At 36.8% G+C, this 19616-nt stretch overlaps 2 protein-coding genes across 3 annotated transcripts; both read left to right on the top strand.

Annotated features, from left to right (window-relative positions):
- The first annotated feature begins 21 nt into the window (after nucleotides 1-21).
- Nucleotides 22-10737, top strand: mgrn1b (mahogunin, ring finger 1b). Of its 2 annotated transcripts, XM_052552447.1 has the most exons (17): nucleotides 22-698; nucleotides 1245-1363; nucleotides 1462-1550; nucleotides 1697-1846; nucleotides 2218-2335; nucleotides 2549-2615; nucleotides 2806-2849; nucleotides 2932-2979; nucleotides 3094-3162; nucleotides 3533-3692; nucleotides 4088-4197; nucleotides 4277-4491; nucleotides 7404-7515; nucleotides 7592-7637; nucleotides 8136-8240; nucleotides 8477-8520; nucleotides 8763-10737. In XM_052552447.1, exons 1-16 carry the CDS (start codon nucleotides 611-613, stop codon nucleotides 8515-8517), a joined length of 1581 nt encoding a protein of 526 aa, XP_052408407.1. In that variant the 5' UTR covers nucleotides 22-610; the 3' UTR covers nucleotides 8518-8520; nucleotides 8763-10737. The 2 variants fall into 2 exon arrangements, with proteins under 2 accessions (XP_052408407.1, XP_052408406.1); XM_052552446.1 differs by lacking the exon at nucleotides 8477-8520 and having other exon boundaries at nucleotides 102-698.
- A 5263-nt stretch (nucleotides 10738-16000) lies between these two features.
- aanat2 (arylalkylamine N-acetyltransferase 2) lies at nucleotides 16001-18891 on the top strand. Its single transcript, XM_052552474.1, has 3 exons — nucleotides 16001-16519; nucleotides 17647-17801; nucleotides 17890-18891. The coding sequence occupies exons 1-3, from the start codon at nucleotides 16354-16356 to the stop codon at nucleotides 18193-18195; spliced, it is 627 nt and encodes a 208-aa protein (XP_052408434.1). The 5' UTR covers nucleotides 16001-16353; the 3' UTR covers nucleotides 18196-18891.
- The last annotated feature ends 725 nt before the right edge of the window (nucleotides 18892-19616 follow it).

Below are 19616 nucleotides of genomic sequence, written 5' to 3' on the forward strand. Positions count from 1 at the left end.
TCTCTTGACTAGATGAAAACAGAGCTCTCATGGTCAGCTCAGCCAATCGCAGAAGCTTGAGCTCTTTTGATTGGACGAGTATTCGCTTCACGTGAAGAGCTCAGCCAATCACGTGGCGATATGCTACAACCCTCTCGGGGTCGCCTCGCAACAACCATTTCCTTGTGTTGTGTTTTCACGAAGAAAACACAGCGTCTGTAATATTTGAGACGAAACACCAGGGACAGAATTATCTGCAAGTCTTTTATAATTGATTTTTGTGTGTTTATATGCCTGTTCGCATCTTGTTTTAGTGGGTACCAGTTCGTGACAGGCGAACGAACTAACGTTAGCTAGGTGCTGGCTTGCTAGTCAGTTAGCCACAGAGTGTCTAGTCTGATCCAGCGGACTGAACTGAACATCACATAAAACGACTGTACGAGACACATCTGATCCGACTCAGAGGAACAGAGATGCCGTTCAGACACATGTCATGTTAATTTGAGCGCTTTCTCGATTCGGAGCCGTTGTTGTTATCACGCGGCTAATGTTAGCTGGTTAGCTGACTTCTTGTTGTGCGCATTTAATAACCACTAACGTCACTTTGATCTGATCGGACTGTGTTGGAGAAATGGGTTCAATTCTCAGTCGAAGAATCGCTGGTGTTGAGGACATCGACATCCAGGCCAATTCTGCATACAGATATCCTCCGAAATCAGGTAAGACTGACTGTTGTGATAGAAGGCTCTCGTCTTATATGCACTTAACTTGATTTCATGAGCTCAGATAAGCCCATTAATCTAATAACGATGTAGTTAAAGATCTATATGAAAAAGGTTCACTTTGTGCAAGTTTCACTGCCAGTGTAAACGATGACAAAGGATGCCTTCATGGTTTCTTCACATATAACTCTTCCAAGTGTAATTGTCTACCTAGCCTATTTATAGCCACGTTTTCAATGCTTTCCTTAATATATAGACAAATTTAGGTCATTTAAGGGAAGTAACACAGCCATTAAGAAAGGTATTAAGTACCAAACAACTACAATATTACACATGAGCATGCCAAAAACTGTTTATTTGATCTGAGGACCTAATGCAAAATGCAACTTATTATAGTCCTTTTGGATGCTGTGAAGAATGTCGAAAAGATGAAAACTATTGATAAATCCCAGCAGTGGAGACCTTGATGTAAAGTCTGTAAGAATTTACCATAAATTTAATATGATGCATCAGATTATATAATTACTGTTTTCTTTCTCCAAGGAAACTATTTTGCCAGCCATTTTTTCATGGGAGGAGAGAAGTTTGACACCCCTCATCCAGAGGGTTACCTGTTTGGAGAAAACATGGATCTCAACTTCCTTGGTAACCGCCCAGTGCAGGTACATCTGAAGTCTGAAGGTTTTCTGACTTGGGTTTGTGGTGTTTCCACTGTCGTGGTCTCTTTTTCATGTTTTAATTTTTTCATTACCTGCCACAGTTTCCCTATGTTACTCCAGCGCCCCATGAGCCGGTCAAGACATTGAGAAGTCTTGTCAATATCAGAAAAGACTCATTACGATTGGTCAGGTACTGATTCAGGATTGCTATATGAAATATAATCAATCATATCTTGATAACAAATGATCTCAGTTTGGTGGTGTATGAAGTCACTTCTATTTTTATTGACACACTTGCTATTAAGTAATGTTGCATTGTTGTTGTCAATTTTGTAGGTATAAAGATGATGCTGATAGTCCTACTGATGATGAAGGTGCAAAACCAAGGGCCTTGTATGGAGTGGAGTTCACCTTTGACTCTGATGCACGAGTGGCCATCACTATCTACTGTCAGGCTTTTGAGGAGTTCTCTAATGGGATGGCAATGTAAGGATAGTTACTAATAGTTTTAATTAAACATTACGAGGTCAGAAATAAAAAAGAGAAGAAAAGAATACAGCAACTTGCTTTTAGTGTAAGAATAGCAATTTGTAAAGATTTGGATTACATAATCCTTTGAGTAACTCCTTTATGCAGTTGTTCTTGTTCTGCTTTAAAAGTTAATTTGTAAAGCTGTGCATGTACTAAAGCTTAGTAATTGCAATCAATCACTGGAGCCCCTGAGCCAAAGAGAATTTACATTTAAATATGGAAAATCTCTGTAAATGTATTGAATATTATCTGAAGTACCTTAATGGCATTATTATGAAAATGTGTTTATGATATTTGTGCACTAACAGTATATTTCTCTTCTTAAGATACAACCCCAAAACTCCTGCACTGGTCTCGGAAACCGTATATTACAAAAGAGGGGTTAGCCAGCAGTTTACCCTTCCATCCTTCAAGATCGATTTATCTGAATGGAAGGAAGAAGATGTAAGTGTCTTCAGTCTATCTCAGTGCTGTCTCTCTCCTCTGATGCTCAAATCCAAACTGGCTTCTAAGATATTGATTTGACCTCTGCATTATTAGTTTGCACATAATCAAAGGCAAGATCAAGCAAATCCAATAAAATGAAAATGACTTGCGTTGGAAGATGTCAATTATTTGACCTCAGTTATGCATTTCTCTTCTTTTTTTTTTTTTTAGCTCAACTTTGATTTAGACAGAGGTGTTTTTCCCATGGTGATCCAGGCTGTGGTTGATGAAGGAGATGGTATGTTTACAGGACAATTATAGTAGAATAGATTATAAATTATTAAATTGGTTTGCTCTAACAGTCAACACTTTTAACATGTTGTGTCTACACAGCGCAGTATTTCCTGAATATTTAAAAACAGAACCAATCAGTGTGTTTACTTAGCGCTGTTAGAAATGTGCATTTTAATTGTAATCATTTATTTCAGATTGTTTTGGACATGCCCATGTACTGCTGGCAGCATTTGAAAGAGTGAGTTGACTGATGTCATATGCACACTTTTGTAAGCAGTTGTGTATTTGTCGATCATGTTTTTTCTTTTTTACATTTACAGCATGTTGATGGCAGTTTCTCGGTCAAACCTTTGAAACAGAAACAAATAGTGAGTCTTAATTTCCATATTGTCCTGTTTGTAGCATTACTCCACCAATTACCAGTTAGCGATGGTATGTGTTCATAATATTTTTGTTCCCTAATATCTGCTTGTACACCACAGGTGGACCGTGTCAGCTACTTGTTACAGGAGATTTATGGAATTGAGAACAAGAACAATCAAGAGACAAAGGTGAAAAGATGATCAATTTAAGTTCATTACATTTGTCTTAATCGCATCCAAATTAAACTTTTTTGTTTACATAAAATATGCATTTGTGGTTTGTATATTTATGTATATATAAATACAAGCACATGCATGTGTATATATTTCAGAAAAATATGTTAGGTTTTTATATTAAATATATTTATATACAGTATAAATTGTACGAATATAAATACATGTAAATATTTTCTAAATATTTGCTGTATGTGTGTGCATTTATATATACATAAATGTACACAGTATATGTAAATATTTTGGATGCAATTAATCAATTACAGCACTAATTTATAAAGGTCCCTGTAATAATGGAATATCTCATTGTGATTTTTCTCCCCAGCCGTCTGATGATGAGAACAGTGACAACAGCAACGAGTGTGTGGTGTGTCTGTCAGATCTGCGGGACACCCTGATTTTGCCCTGTAGGCACTTGTGCCTGTGTAACTCCTGCGCTGATACTCTGCGCTACCAGGCCAACAACTGCCCGATCTGCCGACTGCGTATGTAACTGCTTTTAAAGGGATAGCACACTTAAAAATCTAAATCCTGTTGCCATTTACTTCTATGGAACACAAAAGAAGATATTTTGAAGAATGTTGATAACAAAATGGTTTCAGTTCCCATTGACTTAAAGCATATTTCTTCCTTACAATGACAGTCAATGGGAACCGAAACTACTGTATTTTCTGACCATATAGTGGAAGTCAGTGGGAACTGAAACCCTTTCGTTACCCACATTCTTCAAAATATATTATTTTCTGCTACACCGAAGGAAACATGACACGATTTGTATTTTTGGTTGAACTATCAGTTTAACAGACCCACGGTTGTGTATCATTTGAGTAACATCCCAAATATGATGTCAATAAATTCAGCCTTTTTTGTCTGTCTCCAGCGTTTCGAGCTCTTCTTCAGATTCGAGCTGTAAGAAAGAAGCCTGGAGCGCTTTCTCCTGTTTCCTTCAGCCCTGTGCTGGCTCAGAGCATGGATCATGATGAGCACTCGGTATGACACACATCCATCTGTGTTGTCTCTATACAAAACAACAAGGCATCACTCTCTGATTCTTATTGTTTTATCTCAGAGCTCAGACTCTGTTCCGCCTGGGTTTGAGCCCATCTCGCTCCTGGAGGCTTTGAACGGTCTTGGTGCCGTGTCCCCTGGCCTTCCGTCTGCTCCTCTGTATGATGAGATCAACTTCTCTGGGAGCCTGAGTGGAGAGAGCAGGCAGCTCAGCTCACCTGACCACTCTGGAGACAGCGGCGGACAGAAGAGCAAAGTCAGCAAGTCACCGGACAGGTAAACCTGACCCACTGCATGTTTTTTTTTGGGCTATGACAGAGAAAAGCAATTGGGCCTAACAACATTGTGTGGATATGTACTGTACACTATTACTTCAGTCTACAGTGTCACATGATCATTCAGAAATGATTCCTTTGATTCACTTCTGGGGAAACATGATCAGCGTCGACAGTAGTGCTGATTCATGTTTTTGTGGAAACCATGATACTTTTTTTTTTTTCTGGATTCAAAAAGAACAGTATTTATTTTTGGAAATAAATATTTTGTAACATTATACATTTCCTTAATATAACTTGATTAATATAAAACATCCTTAATTTCTTCAAATCTCTGACTTTTTGAATGTTAGTGTATCTTTTAAAAACAGTCAGGTGAACAAGTCAAGTTTCTCTTTCCTTTGAACTCATTCTGCACCGCACAGATGTTTTACTAGGAAACAGGAAATATTTAATAGTGCCCCTATTATGGGTTAGGAAAGGTTCATATTTTTGTCCTGGGAATCCCTACAACAGGTCAAAAAACGCATTCATTGTCTTATAATATGCATTTATCTTTTATCCTACCTGCTCAATGACTCCCAAACAATTCACTCAATGATTCATTTTTCCAAACCCCTCCTTTGCATGAGCCTAATCTGCAGTGATTGGTCTGATTGGTCTCATTTTCATTTCATCATGAGCCTGTAACCCTGATAAAGCAGCGTTTGTGAGCGCAGTGCTGCTTTGTGTACAGTGTTACTGGCAAACCGGTCCAAAAGCGGCAACTAGTGGCAAAAAAAATTGATTTGCATTTTCATTCAGAGCAACCTGAAGACCACCAAATGGGCGGGCAATATGCTAATGTTCAATGTTGACGTCAACATGAAATGGCTTGGGATTCATTTTCGAAAACGACTAGTTTTTATAAATTAGAGACGACTTGTTTTTTATAATTTTCTTTTTTGGGTGGGGACAAACTTTATACACTGCACTTTCAGATTTAAAACATTGCAGGATGTTTTCATTCACTTATTGCTGTTACACACTGCATGAAAGGTCATTTTCAAAAAGCCATAATGGGGGCACAGGAATAAAAATAGCACTTATCAAACTATTTAAAGGACTTTGTAACACTACTTTCAAAAATGAAATAATGTTTTTGGCTGATCTCAAGTGAGACTGTTTGGTAAATAAATTCTCGTGACAGTGTAATAATAGGTGACCTATGGCAGCTTGAGCTTGAACTTCCTGCTTTAGGCTGGCTGTGTGTCAGCGCAAGAGGTCATAAGCTTCTTCTTTCCATGAATCAGAACAATGACTCGGCTTGCCCTTTTCAGTACATCCTGTTGACATATTGGCAATAAGGAAAATGTGTTCAATATCTTAGGAAGCAGGCTTTTTTTTTTTTTACTCATTGTCCATCTTCCTGTTTTAACCTAAGGTCACGGCCAAAAGTTTTGCAAGTGACAAATTTTGTGTTCTGCGAAGTTTGCTGCTTCAGTATTTGTAGATTAAAAAAAATATATATATAATATATAAAAAAAATGTATAATGTGTCAGTATTTACAGCAGTGACCCTTGTTCTTCATAACCTCTGCAGTTCGCTCTGGTATGCTGGATATTAGCTTGTGAGCCAAATCCTGACTGATGGAGATCCATTCTTGTCTTATTAGTTCACAGAGATGATCACAATTTGTGGGCTTCTGCTCGCCCACTCCTGCCTTTTGAAGACTGATCACAGGTTCTCTGTGGGATTGAGATCCGAGGAGTTGTCTGGCCACGGATCCAAAATTTCAATATAATTATCTTTGAGCCAATTCTTTATCAATCTTGCTTTGTGGCATAGTGCTCCATCATGCTGGAAAATGCACGGATCGTTGGAAGAAGTCACTCTTGCAGGGCATCCCATTCTTTATTTCTGACAGTGTTTTTGGGCAGAATTATGAGAAAGTCCACTCCTTTGGTTGAAAAACAACCCCACACATGGATGGTTTCAGGATGCTTCACTGTTGGCTCAACAAAAAAAATCATGGAAGTGTTCACCTTGTCTTCTCCGGACCGTTGATTTTCCAGATGTCCCAAACAGTCGGAAGGGAGCTTCAGAGAAAATAACTTTGGCACCAGTCCTCTACTGTCCAGTCCTTGTACTTCCTGCAGTATTTCAATCTGTCCATGACGTTTTTCTTGAAGAGAAGTGGCGTCTTTGCTGCCCTTCTTGACACCAGGCTTTTGACCAAAAGTCTTGACTTCACTGTGCGTGCAGATGCTCTCACGCAAACCTGCTGCCCTTCCTGAGCAAGATCTGCACTGCTGGAGACACGATTCCAGATGAGTCCTCAGGAGGAGACGTCCTGGCGCTTGATGGACACTCTGGGACATTTAGAAGACTACTACTTCACTACAATCAAACCTATTCTTGTAGCAATTTCCTTGCATGTGAGGACATTATGATGCAAAGCATTGATCAATTATTTCAACTACATCTGATCAATCTACACAATTATCTAGAAACAATGTGAATGAACATCACAACAGAGTAAGCTGCAAACATTGCAAAACACAACATTTATGTCACTGCCAAAAAAATGTTGTCTTGACTCGTCTTCTCTGAGAAGTGTCCATGTTTGTTTATAGTAGTTTGTGTTCTCTTTCCATCTTACAGATCCCCTTCCTGTGGGGCGCGGTCACTAGCAATATCCAAATATAAAGATTAGAATCAAAACACTTTGTACTTCATCACCGCTCATCACCTAGTGTCACATGTCCACAGCGCCACCTAGTGCATCACATTTTAATAGTGAGATGAAATATAAAAGAGATTTTATAGTTTCCTGTGATCAGGATAACAAAGGCACAATCATCTTATAGTGTTTGTACTTGTAGACTAAATTAGTGCATCATTGCTAGTCCTGACAGTCTGTGTGTTTGCAGCACTCTACGCTCTCCATCGTCACCCATTCAGGAGGAGGATGAAGAAAAACTGTCAGAGATGTCGGATGCACAAGCTCACATGCTGCTGTCTAGCAGTCCTGCCCCCACTGAGGTCAGCAGCACAGCTCTTATAGCATCTTACACACGACCTGCACTTTTCTCATGTTCTTCTGTGTTTGTGTTGTCAGGGTACGGCAGGAGAGGACGCCCCCGATTCACTGTCTCCTGAAGATGGTGAGTGACTCTCACTAGAAATAGGAAAATAAAACAAATGCTATAGTATGTGAATGCTATTCTTCGTGTGTTAAATGGTCTTATCAATAATGTCTTGAAAGCAAACATTTCAAAGTCATATCGTTTGCCACGTTGGCTACAAAAAGTTTTACTAAATGTCCAAATAGGAGGATTTAAAAATTAGTTAAAGTTATTTCCCAAAATATTTTATTCTCCGTAATGTTGCATTTATTTGATCCAAAAATTAGTTATGCTATTTTGAATGTCTTTACTGTTACTTTTGATCAGTTGAATGTGTCCTCACTGAACTGAAGTATTAATAACCCCAAGCTGATGAAGGGAGGTGCTTATTACAAATATTTTGAAAGCAAGCGGAGAAGATAGAATCCAGAAACTGCTAGTGTCCTGTATGCATTAATATCAGACATTTCTCCTAACAAAAGAAGAGTCTATTGTGCAATTACAGCTTTTGTTTGTACCGTTTGTGAATCTCTTCAGAGGATCGATTAAATTTGGAGGAAGAGGCGATGAATGACTGCAGTAGTGAGCACAGCAGCTTTACCAAAACTGAAAGTGACATGCCTGGAGACCTGTCCCTCCCCGGTGAGCGCACATCCGGACACAAGAGCCCATTGCGCATTCTTTAAGTGTTTCCTTTACAGAAAGATTATTGTCTTGAGCTTGTGTGCATTCCTCCAACAACACTGTTTGTTCCTACTCTCTTGCAAGTTGACAGACGCTATGTTTCTGGCTCTCGGTCATTCAGCTTATCTAACCTGTGTGCTATTTATTCCTTGACTTCCTTTGCCTGCCTTCTCTCGTGCTCTTGCTCTGGGCAGCTCTAGGTCCTGATTCCTGCTCTATTGGTTTGGAAGAGTAATGGGTATGTAGGCCTCTGTGTGCTTCTCTCGGCTCTTCCTCCATGTTCTTATCCTCAGTGCTGTGCAAACCTATACAGCACAAAAAGTTCTTCAGTTTCAAGTTTGTCTGGTTTAAACGATCATTAAATAGTTGCTTTGATACCTTATGTTATACTTTAAAATAGCTGTTTCTAAAATATGGCATGTGATTTTATGATATTAGTGCTGAGTAGTTTTTTAACTGCACTGTTGGTCATTTCTGTAGGGTTATCTGGCTCAATGGAGAGTCTGAACACTCAGAGTACCTGGTGCTCCAGCCAGCCGCTCCTGGGTCCCTCAAGCCTTTTGCACATGGACTATGATGAACTGGATGTTTAACCCTGCCCATCTCCTTCTTTGTACAGCCCAATATGTCTTCACATTGCAGTTCGATGCACTCTCATTCCAGTATCCCACTTTGAATATGAATGACTCTTGTTCCAGGCCTTTTGTTTTTGAACATTAACTGGCTAAGGCTGATGAGTTTGTTCTGGTGGTCTGTTATATTTCTTGTGCTTGGTTTTAGGGCTTTATTTGATCAAGTTGCTTCACCCAAAATCACCTTTACATTATTCAAACTCTGCATTATTATCTTTCTTCCATTAAATCACTAAAGTTGATTATAAAGTACTTGTCGGGCTCCAAAACCAGTCAAATGAAATGATTAGTCTTTACTACATATATCAAGTAATCAAGTTTTCAGAAGCCATATGAAATGAAATTAAATGAATGAGATGAATGAAAAAGATTAGTGAAATGGTAGATGGTTGTTGCAGATGAAATTCCTGCTGATTTGTGGAGAAACTTAAAAATAAAGTTTTTTTTTTTTTTTATTAGCATCTGTTGGGAAGAACTTTGAACATCCAAGGAAACCTGCCATTGCACAAAAGTTTATCTAGACGATTAAATATTATTCACGCTAAGAAAAACATTGTTTAATGAACTGTTTGCTGAAAGGTTCTTTGAGGAACTTGTGTGTATTGTTAAGAGTGCAGTTGATGGTGATTGGTTATGTAATGCTGGATATAGAGCTTTGACCCAGGACTTGATTATAACGGTAATAAACATACAGCAGCTTTTTACAATTAATAGACAAAGCACATTTCAATAAAACTCATTTCAGGATATATGTACGAGTAACCGTAGAACTTAACAAATGATCATCTGTTGAACTAATGAGTGAATAATACAGAAATAGAATTGTAACTGTGCATTTGAAATGTTTTAGTAAGTGCTTAAATATCCTGAACTTATTTGTGTGTGTGCTAACTGAAAATGCAAATAACAGAAAAGCACTTCTGAATATATGTATATCCCTGATTTCAAATGTAATATTCATAGTGATCAAATACTGTCGGAAATGGTGGACTTGTTGTCAGTTTATGACCAAATATTGTGCGGTCTAACAGTGCTTTAAATGTGTTTGCTTGTTCAGCTATTTATGCTCTAAAACTAAAAGGACTAAAAAAAAGCCATGGTGCACTCTCTTTACATAATTATTTGCTTATGAATATTGTAATATGATTTTTAAATACTTAAACATGTGAAGGCATTCCTTTCATGTGTTGGTTCGGATGTTATTGAATTGTTTTAGAGTGACGACTTTGTGAATAATTGACTGCCTGGTTGTATTTCTTCACAGCTGGACCCTGTATTTCTAAGAAAGAAAAAAGCTCAGTGAACAAGTCCCAAGAAGCATGAAATCTCATTGTTCTCAAACATGCAGATCTGCAGTGTCTTGTAGCATTATGCATATGCAGGTTTAGGTGCCTTTAAAGAACAAAGCAAGTGTTGCTACAGCTTTTGCTCCTAGCCGTGCTGTTCTTGTGCTCATCGGCTGCAACCTTTAGCCTTGACTATGTTTATGCTTTAGATGTGTGGCTGATGTTCTTGTTTGTAATGATCATTTTAATCTGATATTCTGTAGGTTGGAAGGTATTGCTTATACAAATTTTATGCTATAATAACACGATTTATGTTGTATCTTCTGTTAATATCTATTAAGCTGCTCTGTTTATGTATTTTAATCAAATGATTTAATTGCTTACAGCTCTGCATGGTAATGTCAATGTAAGATGTACAGTATCACTGCTCTGGAATATGCATATTATTTATTTCCTCAAATAATGTGCCATTTCAATTAAATATTCCACTGTGCCTTCTTGTTCCTCACTTATGCATTAAAAGTCATTTAAAGCACACGTTCAGTGATTATGAAAGCAATGTATATTATTATTATTATGGAACAACTTGTTGTATATTAATTACATGAATGTTAAATCCTTAATGTAAGAAGTTGAACCTTCAAGTGCTTATTGACTTATTTTAGCGGCACTTAAGCAAAATGGGGTTTTGTCACTTATAATACGCCATTTCTGCATGTACTTTGGTCAGGTGCACTGAAAATAAAAAGTAGAACTGAAATTTAGACAAATATTCTACTGCTGCAGTGCTTTACTGTGTGCTGATACTACAGAGGCTTCAGTACTCTTCAAAACACTTTCTAAAATTACTTGATTAAAAATTTATTTTCCTAGATTTATTTATTTATTAAAACCTTACAGATCCACAAAAAAAAAAAAAAAATCTATAAATTTTTTTGGTGATTTTTCTGACCTATTGTAATAAATGCACCATCTTTTATGGCAAATTCTTTAATAAACATGTTTAATTAGAATAATGTTGGGTAAGTTAGTCAAAAAAAATATTAATAGATACTAATTACATCTTCAACCACGTACTTACATTACTGTAGTCCAACTAATACTCTTTCTAGATAGTGAATTACAGGTGCATTTCAATAAATTACAATGTCTTGGAAAAGTTCATTTATTTCAGTATTTCAACTCAAATTGTGAAACTTATGTATTAAATAAATTAAGTGCACACAGACAGAATAAAGTTTAATTATTTGGTTCTTTTAATTGTGATAATTTTGGCTCACATTTAACAAAAGCCCACCAATTCACAATCTCAACAAATTACAGACCTACTTTTAATAAGACCTACTTTTTTAAGTAAATTGTTGGCATTCTGGAAAGTATGTTCATTTACTGAACATGTATTCAATACTTGGTAGGGGCTCCTTTTGCTTTAATTACTGCCTCAATTCAGTGTGCAATGAAACGGGTGCAGTGACTGATTTTCAAAAAACACAATGGACCAACACCAGTAGATGACATTGCACCCAAAAGTTACATTTACATTTAATCATTTAGCAGACGATTTTATCCAAAGCACCAAACAAATCATCACAGACTGTGGAAACTTAACACTGGACTCCAAGAAACTTGAGCTTCTCCACCCTCCCTCCAGACTCTAGGACCTTGGTTTCCAAATGAAATACAAAACTTGCTCTCATCTGAAAAGAGGACTTTGGACCACTGGGCAACAGTACAGTTCTTTTTTTTCAGCAAATTCCTTGGCACGTCTGTGTGTTGTGGCTCTTGATGCCTTGACTCCAGCCTCAGTCCATTCCTTGTGATTCACTCAAATTCTTGAATTGATTTTGCTTGAAAATCCTCATAAGGCTGCGGTTCTCTCGGTTGGTTGAGCATCTTTTTCTTCCACACTTTTTCCTTCCACTCAACGTTCTGTTAAAATGCTTTGATACAGCACTCTGTGAACAGACAGCTTTATTAAATGCACAAGTTTCACAATTTGAGTAAAATTACTGAAATAAATTAACTTTTCCACAACATTCTAATTTTTTTAGCTTCACTTGTACTTATTTCTACTTTTTAAATCCTCTATCAACCTTAACCAGCTGACACATACCATGGGTCGACATATGTACACGACGTCTACTGTCTATGAAGCAACGTAGAGAAACATGGCATCTCTCTGTGCACACCTGCTTTAAAAAACATGCAAGTTAGTCATAAAATAAACCACAGACCCTGTTATCATTGTCTGAGCATGCTATTGGATCACCACAGAAATAATCAGTCACAGTTAAGGCTCAAACGACAAACAAATAGAAGAATGCAACAGTGTTTGAGTCAGCTTGTGTTGGCCCTGAATGACTCATACATTTGTCTCATAATAGTTGTTAGCCTATATTTTACTGGTCAGCAAGTTATTTATTATCTATAATCACAACTTCTGTGAAACATGGTTGCAGTAATATATATCAACTAACGGCTTAACTATAATGATATAATTATAAATAACCATATATGGAGATTTCAACGCCTAGTTTTACTATGCATAACCTCATCTGCATATCATTTACATGCATAGTCCCATCTACGTGCCACCAAGTTTAACACCGATACATAAAGAAATATGATATGGGGACGATATTCGTGCGACACACATTCATTTTTATTGCTAAAAATTATCCAGTATCCTTGTTATGTTTTAGAATAAATATATGAAAATAACCACAAAAACAAAATGGTTTAAAGTTATTTTCAGATATATTTTAGATATAGATATATTTTACACTGGCAAAATAGTATTTCAATTGTTTTAAACAATTCATTACAAATTAAATGTATGCCGTTTTGCTGATGAACATCTTTTCGGCTCGTCACTGACAAAGTATTTTAAAAGGAAACGTGCAAATCTTACCGTTTTCTCCTAGTTATATCCGTCAGACATGATATTTTTCATTATGTTAGATGCCTTCACACGGTATCAACACCTCCGTGCAGCTGCGGTTGTATAGTAAGCTATTAGCCCATCATTGGTCCTATAACAGACAATGGACCTCTGAATCCAGAAGTGTCCCCCATAATTTCGAAGTGCGCATCACTGATCATTGTTCTCGCTAAAATATTTCTCATTACATGTGATCTGTAGTTTATTTAAAAGATTAATTATTGCGCACCCAGCACTGCTTGCTGTAATCAAAACATAGCATACACAGGGAAATTATAATGTATTTTTGTAAAATTATGTAATTTCAGTGTTTATATCCATTAATATGAGTAAAATATTTAATTTAAATGTGTATATCGACAGGAAAACAAGGTTTAAAATCGTTGGTTACCTTATTTCTTTTTTCACTATGAAAAAGAGTTTGTGCATGCATGGTTTATAATGTCCGTACAGTGCGTACATTTACGCCAGGTTTATTTTTTATAAATCACGATATGTGCGTGGAAAATTGTGTATGCATATATTATGCCCATTTTGTGCGTACCCGACGTTTATAAATGAGAAACATGGTGATTGGATTTACTCTGAGGAGTCGTTGAAGGTCAAGTCATCTTAAAATTAATTAGCTCCTTCTATGACGTCATCAGAGGTCCGGCTTTATCCCAGAGCAGCTTCCTCTCGCTGAGTCTGATGCGTCTGGAAGAAAAGAGCTGGATTCATCGGGCTTCAGCCAATTATTGAACTAAGTCAGTGGACTAGATATATTTAGTTTGTCTGATGTCATTCTAAAACCTTAAAGTACAAGTCTGAAAGCTCCTTAAACTGTGTAGATTTGAAAAGGAAGAAGTCATAGGATGACAATGAACAACATTGTGTAAAAAAAATAAAAAAATAAAATTGTTTTATATATATATATATATATATATATATATATACATATATATATATATATATATATATATATATATATATATATATATATATATATATATATATTCAGTATGTGTGTGTGTGAGTGTGGAAATATTTAAGTTGCATGTTAATATTTAAGGACAAAACACAAACTTCACATTCTACATACTAGGTCATTTAATTTCCTTTTTGGTGTTGCTAAAAAAAAACAATAATAAATAAATAAATAAATAAATAAATAAATAAAAAGAAGAAAAAGGTGGGTCACACAAAAACTTCCTAAAAATGATACACTACTATTTGGCTAGAAAGTATACAAAAATAATTAGTCTTTTTTAGAGTTGCCGACTGATTCACACTTGATATGGCGAGTTGAGCAGATGTTAAAGACATCTAATTAAAGTTTAATTAGATGTTCAACCCTTTGTGTGATGTGAAAAATATCAATTATTTCATTAATATAAATAAATATAATTAATATAAATAAATGACGAAACATACCCTATTTTTCAAACATCTGGAGTCAGGAATTTTTTTAAAAAGGAAATTAATACTTTTATATTATTGATCAAAGGTGTTAGTTAAAGGGGGGGGGGGGGGGTTAATCTTGAGTACCTATAGAGTAGTACTGCATCCTTCATAACTCCAAAAAGTCTTTAGTTGTATTATATTCATAAGAGAAAGATAGTCTGTAGCGATTTTTCCCGGAAAAACACGACCGGCTGGAGGCGTGACGTGTGGGCGGAGCTAAAGAATCACGAGCGCGAGTAGGCTTTTTGCATTCAGAGCATGTGGAAACTGTGACATTAAACGGAAAAACCATCATCCAAAACAAACCATGGCTTACAGTCAGATTCAGCCGTTTATTTATGAATCAGATCCCGAGGCTGAAACTGAACGAGAGCAGCAGCAGCAACGACTCGCTCCGAGCGGGGCTTGAACCCGGGTCTCCGATGGGAGGCGGACGCACTAACAAGGAGGCAGAGATATTTGAAGCAGTTTTACTCACTGCCTGTGGTTCCAACACACGATTGTGACCCTTTTTCGTTGGGATTGCATCATCCTTAAGAAATAAATTATGTGCAAATCCGGCGTCAAACTGGGCCTTGTTGTTAAAACAAGTATCTTCGAAATGCAGGGAACAAACAAAAACACTTGCACAACTCCGTTGATGCTCTGTAAAAATAAACTCCATCCACTGGTCCCTTAATGCTGTTTTTTTTGGTAATCTGTGCAGGGTTGTCTTGCCCTGGCAACCAAAAACAAACTTCTTTGTGACTTTTCGCGACGCTCTCGCTCTGATCAGTGAAGTCTGTTGTGCTCTCAGTGCTCTGCTATACGGGAGCGTCATTTTATAAGATATTACAGTAGAAAATGGTAAATTCAAATTACAACAATATTTCATAATTTTACTATTTTGTAAATACAACCTCTGTGAGCATTTACTTTAGCAAGCATAAAAAAATCTTAAAACCCACCCATTTAATAGTTTTTGTCATAGTCTGTAAAATAAATTGTTTACAACTATTAATTTTATAAAATTACAATTGGTGCCACATACTGTAAATACTTTAAAAAACACACCAACACATATGGATAGGTAAAAAAATAAATAAACAGTTTTACTTATACCTTGTTACATTGTGATGACTTTGATTTTGGTTAAGGATAGTTCATACCAGTTAAAACTATATTTTTGATCAAATAAATGCAGTTGAATGGTAGTGTAATGTTCATTATGCCTTGACAAACTGACGATAACCCTAAGATTTGTTACAGGAGTGATGATACACCACTTCTGTTCATCGGCCCTGTGGGCGTATTTATCAGCTTTGTTCTCTTTTTAAGCAAGAATGTGGTAACACCAAATACGTAACTAGCTACCGGGGCTGGCGTAAACACTCCAAAGCTTTCTTTGGCTGTACAAACAGTTTCTGGGTGAGCACTGGGAGCTGCGCTGTGAGTAGGCTATTAGCACACAGACTCTTAGGAGATTGCTACAGCTTCACCTGGCACGTGTGCACATCACTATCCCCTCTAAAGACGGGACGCTTTAGCAGATCGGGGCGGGCCGTGACAAAGAGAGGGACGGGGCCCGAGGTCCGGGGGAGGGTTAAAGAGGAGGAGGTAGTGTGATAGGACTCAAGACCGTAGAAGAGAGCGGCCGGACACATCCACTGAGGGAAAGACAGCAGTGTCCTAAAACTCTGAAGTGAGGGGAAACTAAGAGCTGAAGAGGCTTGGTTAGTATTTCAGACCGCGCTGTCCTCCAGCCGTCAGCAGTGTGCGTGTGTCAGACCATGGCACCGCAGGTCATCAGCTCACCCTTCCTGAAGCAATTCTTTCTCAAGACACCGCTAAGTGTTGCCAGTCCTCGACACCAGCGACGACACACTTTACCTGCCAGCGAGTTTCGAAATCTCACCCCACAGGACGCCATTAGTGTGTTTGAGATAGAGAGAGAAGGTAAGATGGTTCACACACATGCTGGGGTTATACTGGGGTGCCACAAAAGAGATTTACTAAAACACAGTGGCAGGATTATCTATTGATTGCGCCGTCAGTGTTAATCTTTTTTCCTTTTTTTTGTGTTAGTTGTCCTGAGTGAGTGAATATAGTTTAAGAAGGTCTTACACACTTGATCCCCGCTGAAGGCATTTCACTAGGAAATGTGCTGGTTGGGTTGCTTCATTATTTCACTTTTTTAGTTATCTATCTACTTTCTTATTTTTATTTCATTTTCTATGTTTTGCCAAATTGTGCTAAAATACACAAGCTTTTTGGGGGTCAGTAAAAAAAAAATGTTTCATCAAGGATGCATTAATTACAGTATAGACATTTATAATATTACAAAAGAGTTATATTTTAAATACATGTTGTACTTTCTAACTTTCTTATCATGAAAGAAGTCAGAAGAAATGTGACTGTTTTCCACAAAAATATTGAGCAGCACAACTGTTTTCAACATTGATAATAATAAGAAATGTTTCTTGAGCAGCAAATGATATTAACAGCATATTAGATTAATAAATGATAGCTCATGTGACACTGAAGACTGCAGTAATGATGCTGAAAATTCAGCTTTTCCATTACTGAAATAAATACAATTTAAAAATATATCTTAGTAGAAAACACTTAATATTAAAAATAAATAATAAGTAATATTTAAAAATATTAATACAATTTAAAATAAGTCAGAATTTTAAATTGTAAAAAAATAAAAATAAATAATAATATTTAAAATTTTGCAAATCCCCAAATGTTTGATTGAAAGGGGTATGTATGTCATACCAATAAAGCAAAATGGTTATTGGACATTTTACAATTAGTGTCCCATAGATTACTGTAAAACACAACACACATCTGGATAGGCAACAATGGTTTTACATATTATTTTGGTTAAGGGCAGTTAATAATTCCTACCTGTTAAAAAAAATCCCCTCAACTCTTTAAGAACTTCCCTAGTTCTAGAAAACTAGAAAGCTCTAGTTAACATGCTGATCTGATTGTGATAAACCTGATCATCTGCCGATAAGCTCTTGTTTGCATTGGTATAACAGTGTTGACTCACCCGTGTATTTTCCCCTCTGCAGCGTTTATCTCTGTTTCCGGTGAATGTCCACTCACACTTGATGAGGTGCTTAGTTTCCTGGGCCAGTGTCCTGAGCTCTCGATGGGATGGTTTGAAGAGGGTCAGCTGGTGGCCTTCATCATTGGATCTGGCTGGGACAAAGAGAAACTAGAACAGGTGAGAAACATGGTTCTTTAAATAAACCTGTTATCATGTAGCTTGGGAACTTCACTTTGAGTTTACATTTAATTCTCATCTGATCCAGGAAGCGATGAGAAAACACGTCCCAGACTCTCCCACGGTTCACATCCACGTGTTGTCTGTGCACCGCCAATGTCGACAGCAGGGCAAAGGCTCCATCGTGCTTTGGCGATATCTGCAGTACCTGCGCTGTCTCCCCGGGCTCCGCCGGGCCCTGCTGGTCTGTGAGGAGTTCCTGGTGCCCTTCTACCAGAAGGCTGGCTTTAAGGCGAAGGGGCCCTCAGCCGTCACTGTGGGTGCTTTGACCTTCACAGAGATGGAGTATCAGCTCGGAGGCCTGGCTTATGCACGACGAAACAGCGGTTGTTAGTTTCTTTAGCTCATTCAATCCCGATTCAGGACACCATGCGTAGATTCTGGACAGCTGTCGGCAATCACTGGCTCAAAGCCCTACTTCCACCTGAGCAAGAACCAGAGACTACCTATGCACTCCTTTTAAAGAGATCGAAGCCGTTTGGGGTATTTGAAGGTTAAAGCTGTCGGCTGTTTTTTCTCATGTACTGCCCAATATATACTGCACACTTTACTGGTCAAAAAACAGTGGTTGTATTTAATAATTAATTTTGTATTTTTTTTGGAAAACCATATTCACCATATTCATAAATAAATAAACTATTGGTTTGATCAATTAAAAAACATAATCTTTAATTTTAATAACATTTAACATTAACATTATTCTGGTAAAAAGAAAGCCATTCAAATTGGTAGGTCGGAAAAAGAATAAAATAATTATTTAAAATCTGAGAATTTTATTTTTCATAATTGTTCCCAACACTTCCCAACAGATTGCAAGTGCATAATAAAATATTGATAATATTTTTGTAGAATAAAATTGTCCTTATATATTACTGCTTTTGTCACAATCTGCTTTGGGAATGCCACTACGTATACAGCGTATGAACTGATGTAAACTTTAATTAGAGTGTCCATAAAACGTTCTCTGTGGCATTAGTCATACTATCATGTGTATCTAATCAATAAAAATACAAATCTAACAACAAAGCTATATTTTTGTCATTTGTATTTTCTATGCACAGTGGTGAGAAAGCATTTCAGTAACACTTTACAATAAAGTCAGATGCAACTGATTTATACAACTGATGTAACTGACAATACTGACTGGTACAACGTTTGATTTTAATTATGTATTAGTAAATTTTTTAAATTAGCTATTTAATGCTTCTCATTTTTGCTGTAGTTCATATAGTCTACAAGTGTTACCAGCAATTTGGGTTTATGGATACATTTTGTTACTATCCTTGGTACCATCTTATGTTTTGTTCCAAAACTAGTCAGAGTGGTTTAGTATAGAAATCTATTTTCACCTCAGAGTAAAAAAAATAAAAAATAAAGTGAGGAAATTGGAAATAATAAAGTCACGCTGTGAGATTTAAAGACAGTTGTGAGATATGAAGTCATAATTATGAGAAATAAAGTCACCTTGCTACTTATAAAGTCACAATTGCATAATATTAAGTCATTGTGAGATATGAAGTCACAATTTTGATCCAGTCACAATTGGAAGGTGTAAAGTCGCAAATTACAAGAAAAAAGGTTACAACTCTGAGATATTAAGTCATATTGTGATATACTTATATTGCGAGACGTAAGGTCACGATTATGAAAAATAATCATATCATGAGAAAAAAATGGTCAATTATGGGAAATAAAGTCACCTTGCTACTTACTGTATAAATTCACAATGATTTAAATTCATGATATTAAGTCACT

The sequence above is a fragment of the Carassius gibelio genome, chromosome B3 (genome assembly GCF_023724105.1).
Source record: "Carassius gibelio isolate Cgi1373 ecotype wild population from Czech Republic chromosome B3, carGib1.2-hapl.c, whole genome shotgun sequence".
Lineage (NCBI taxonomy): Eukaryota > Metazoa > Chordata > Actinopteri > Cypriniformes > Cyprinidae > Carassius > Carassius gibelio.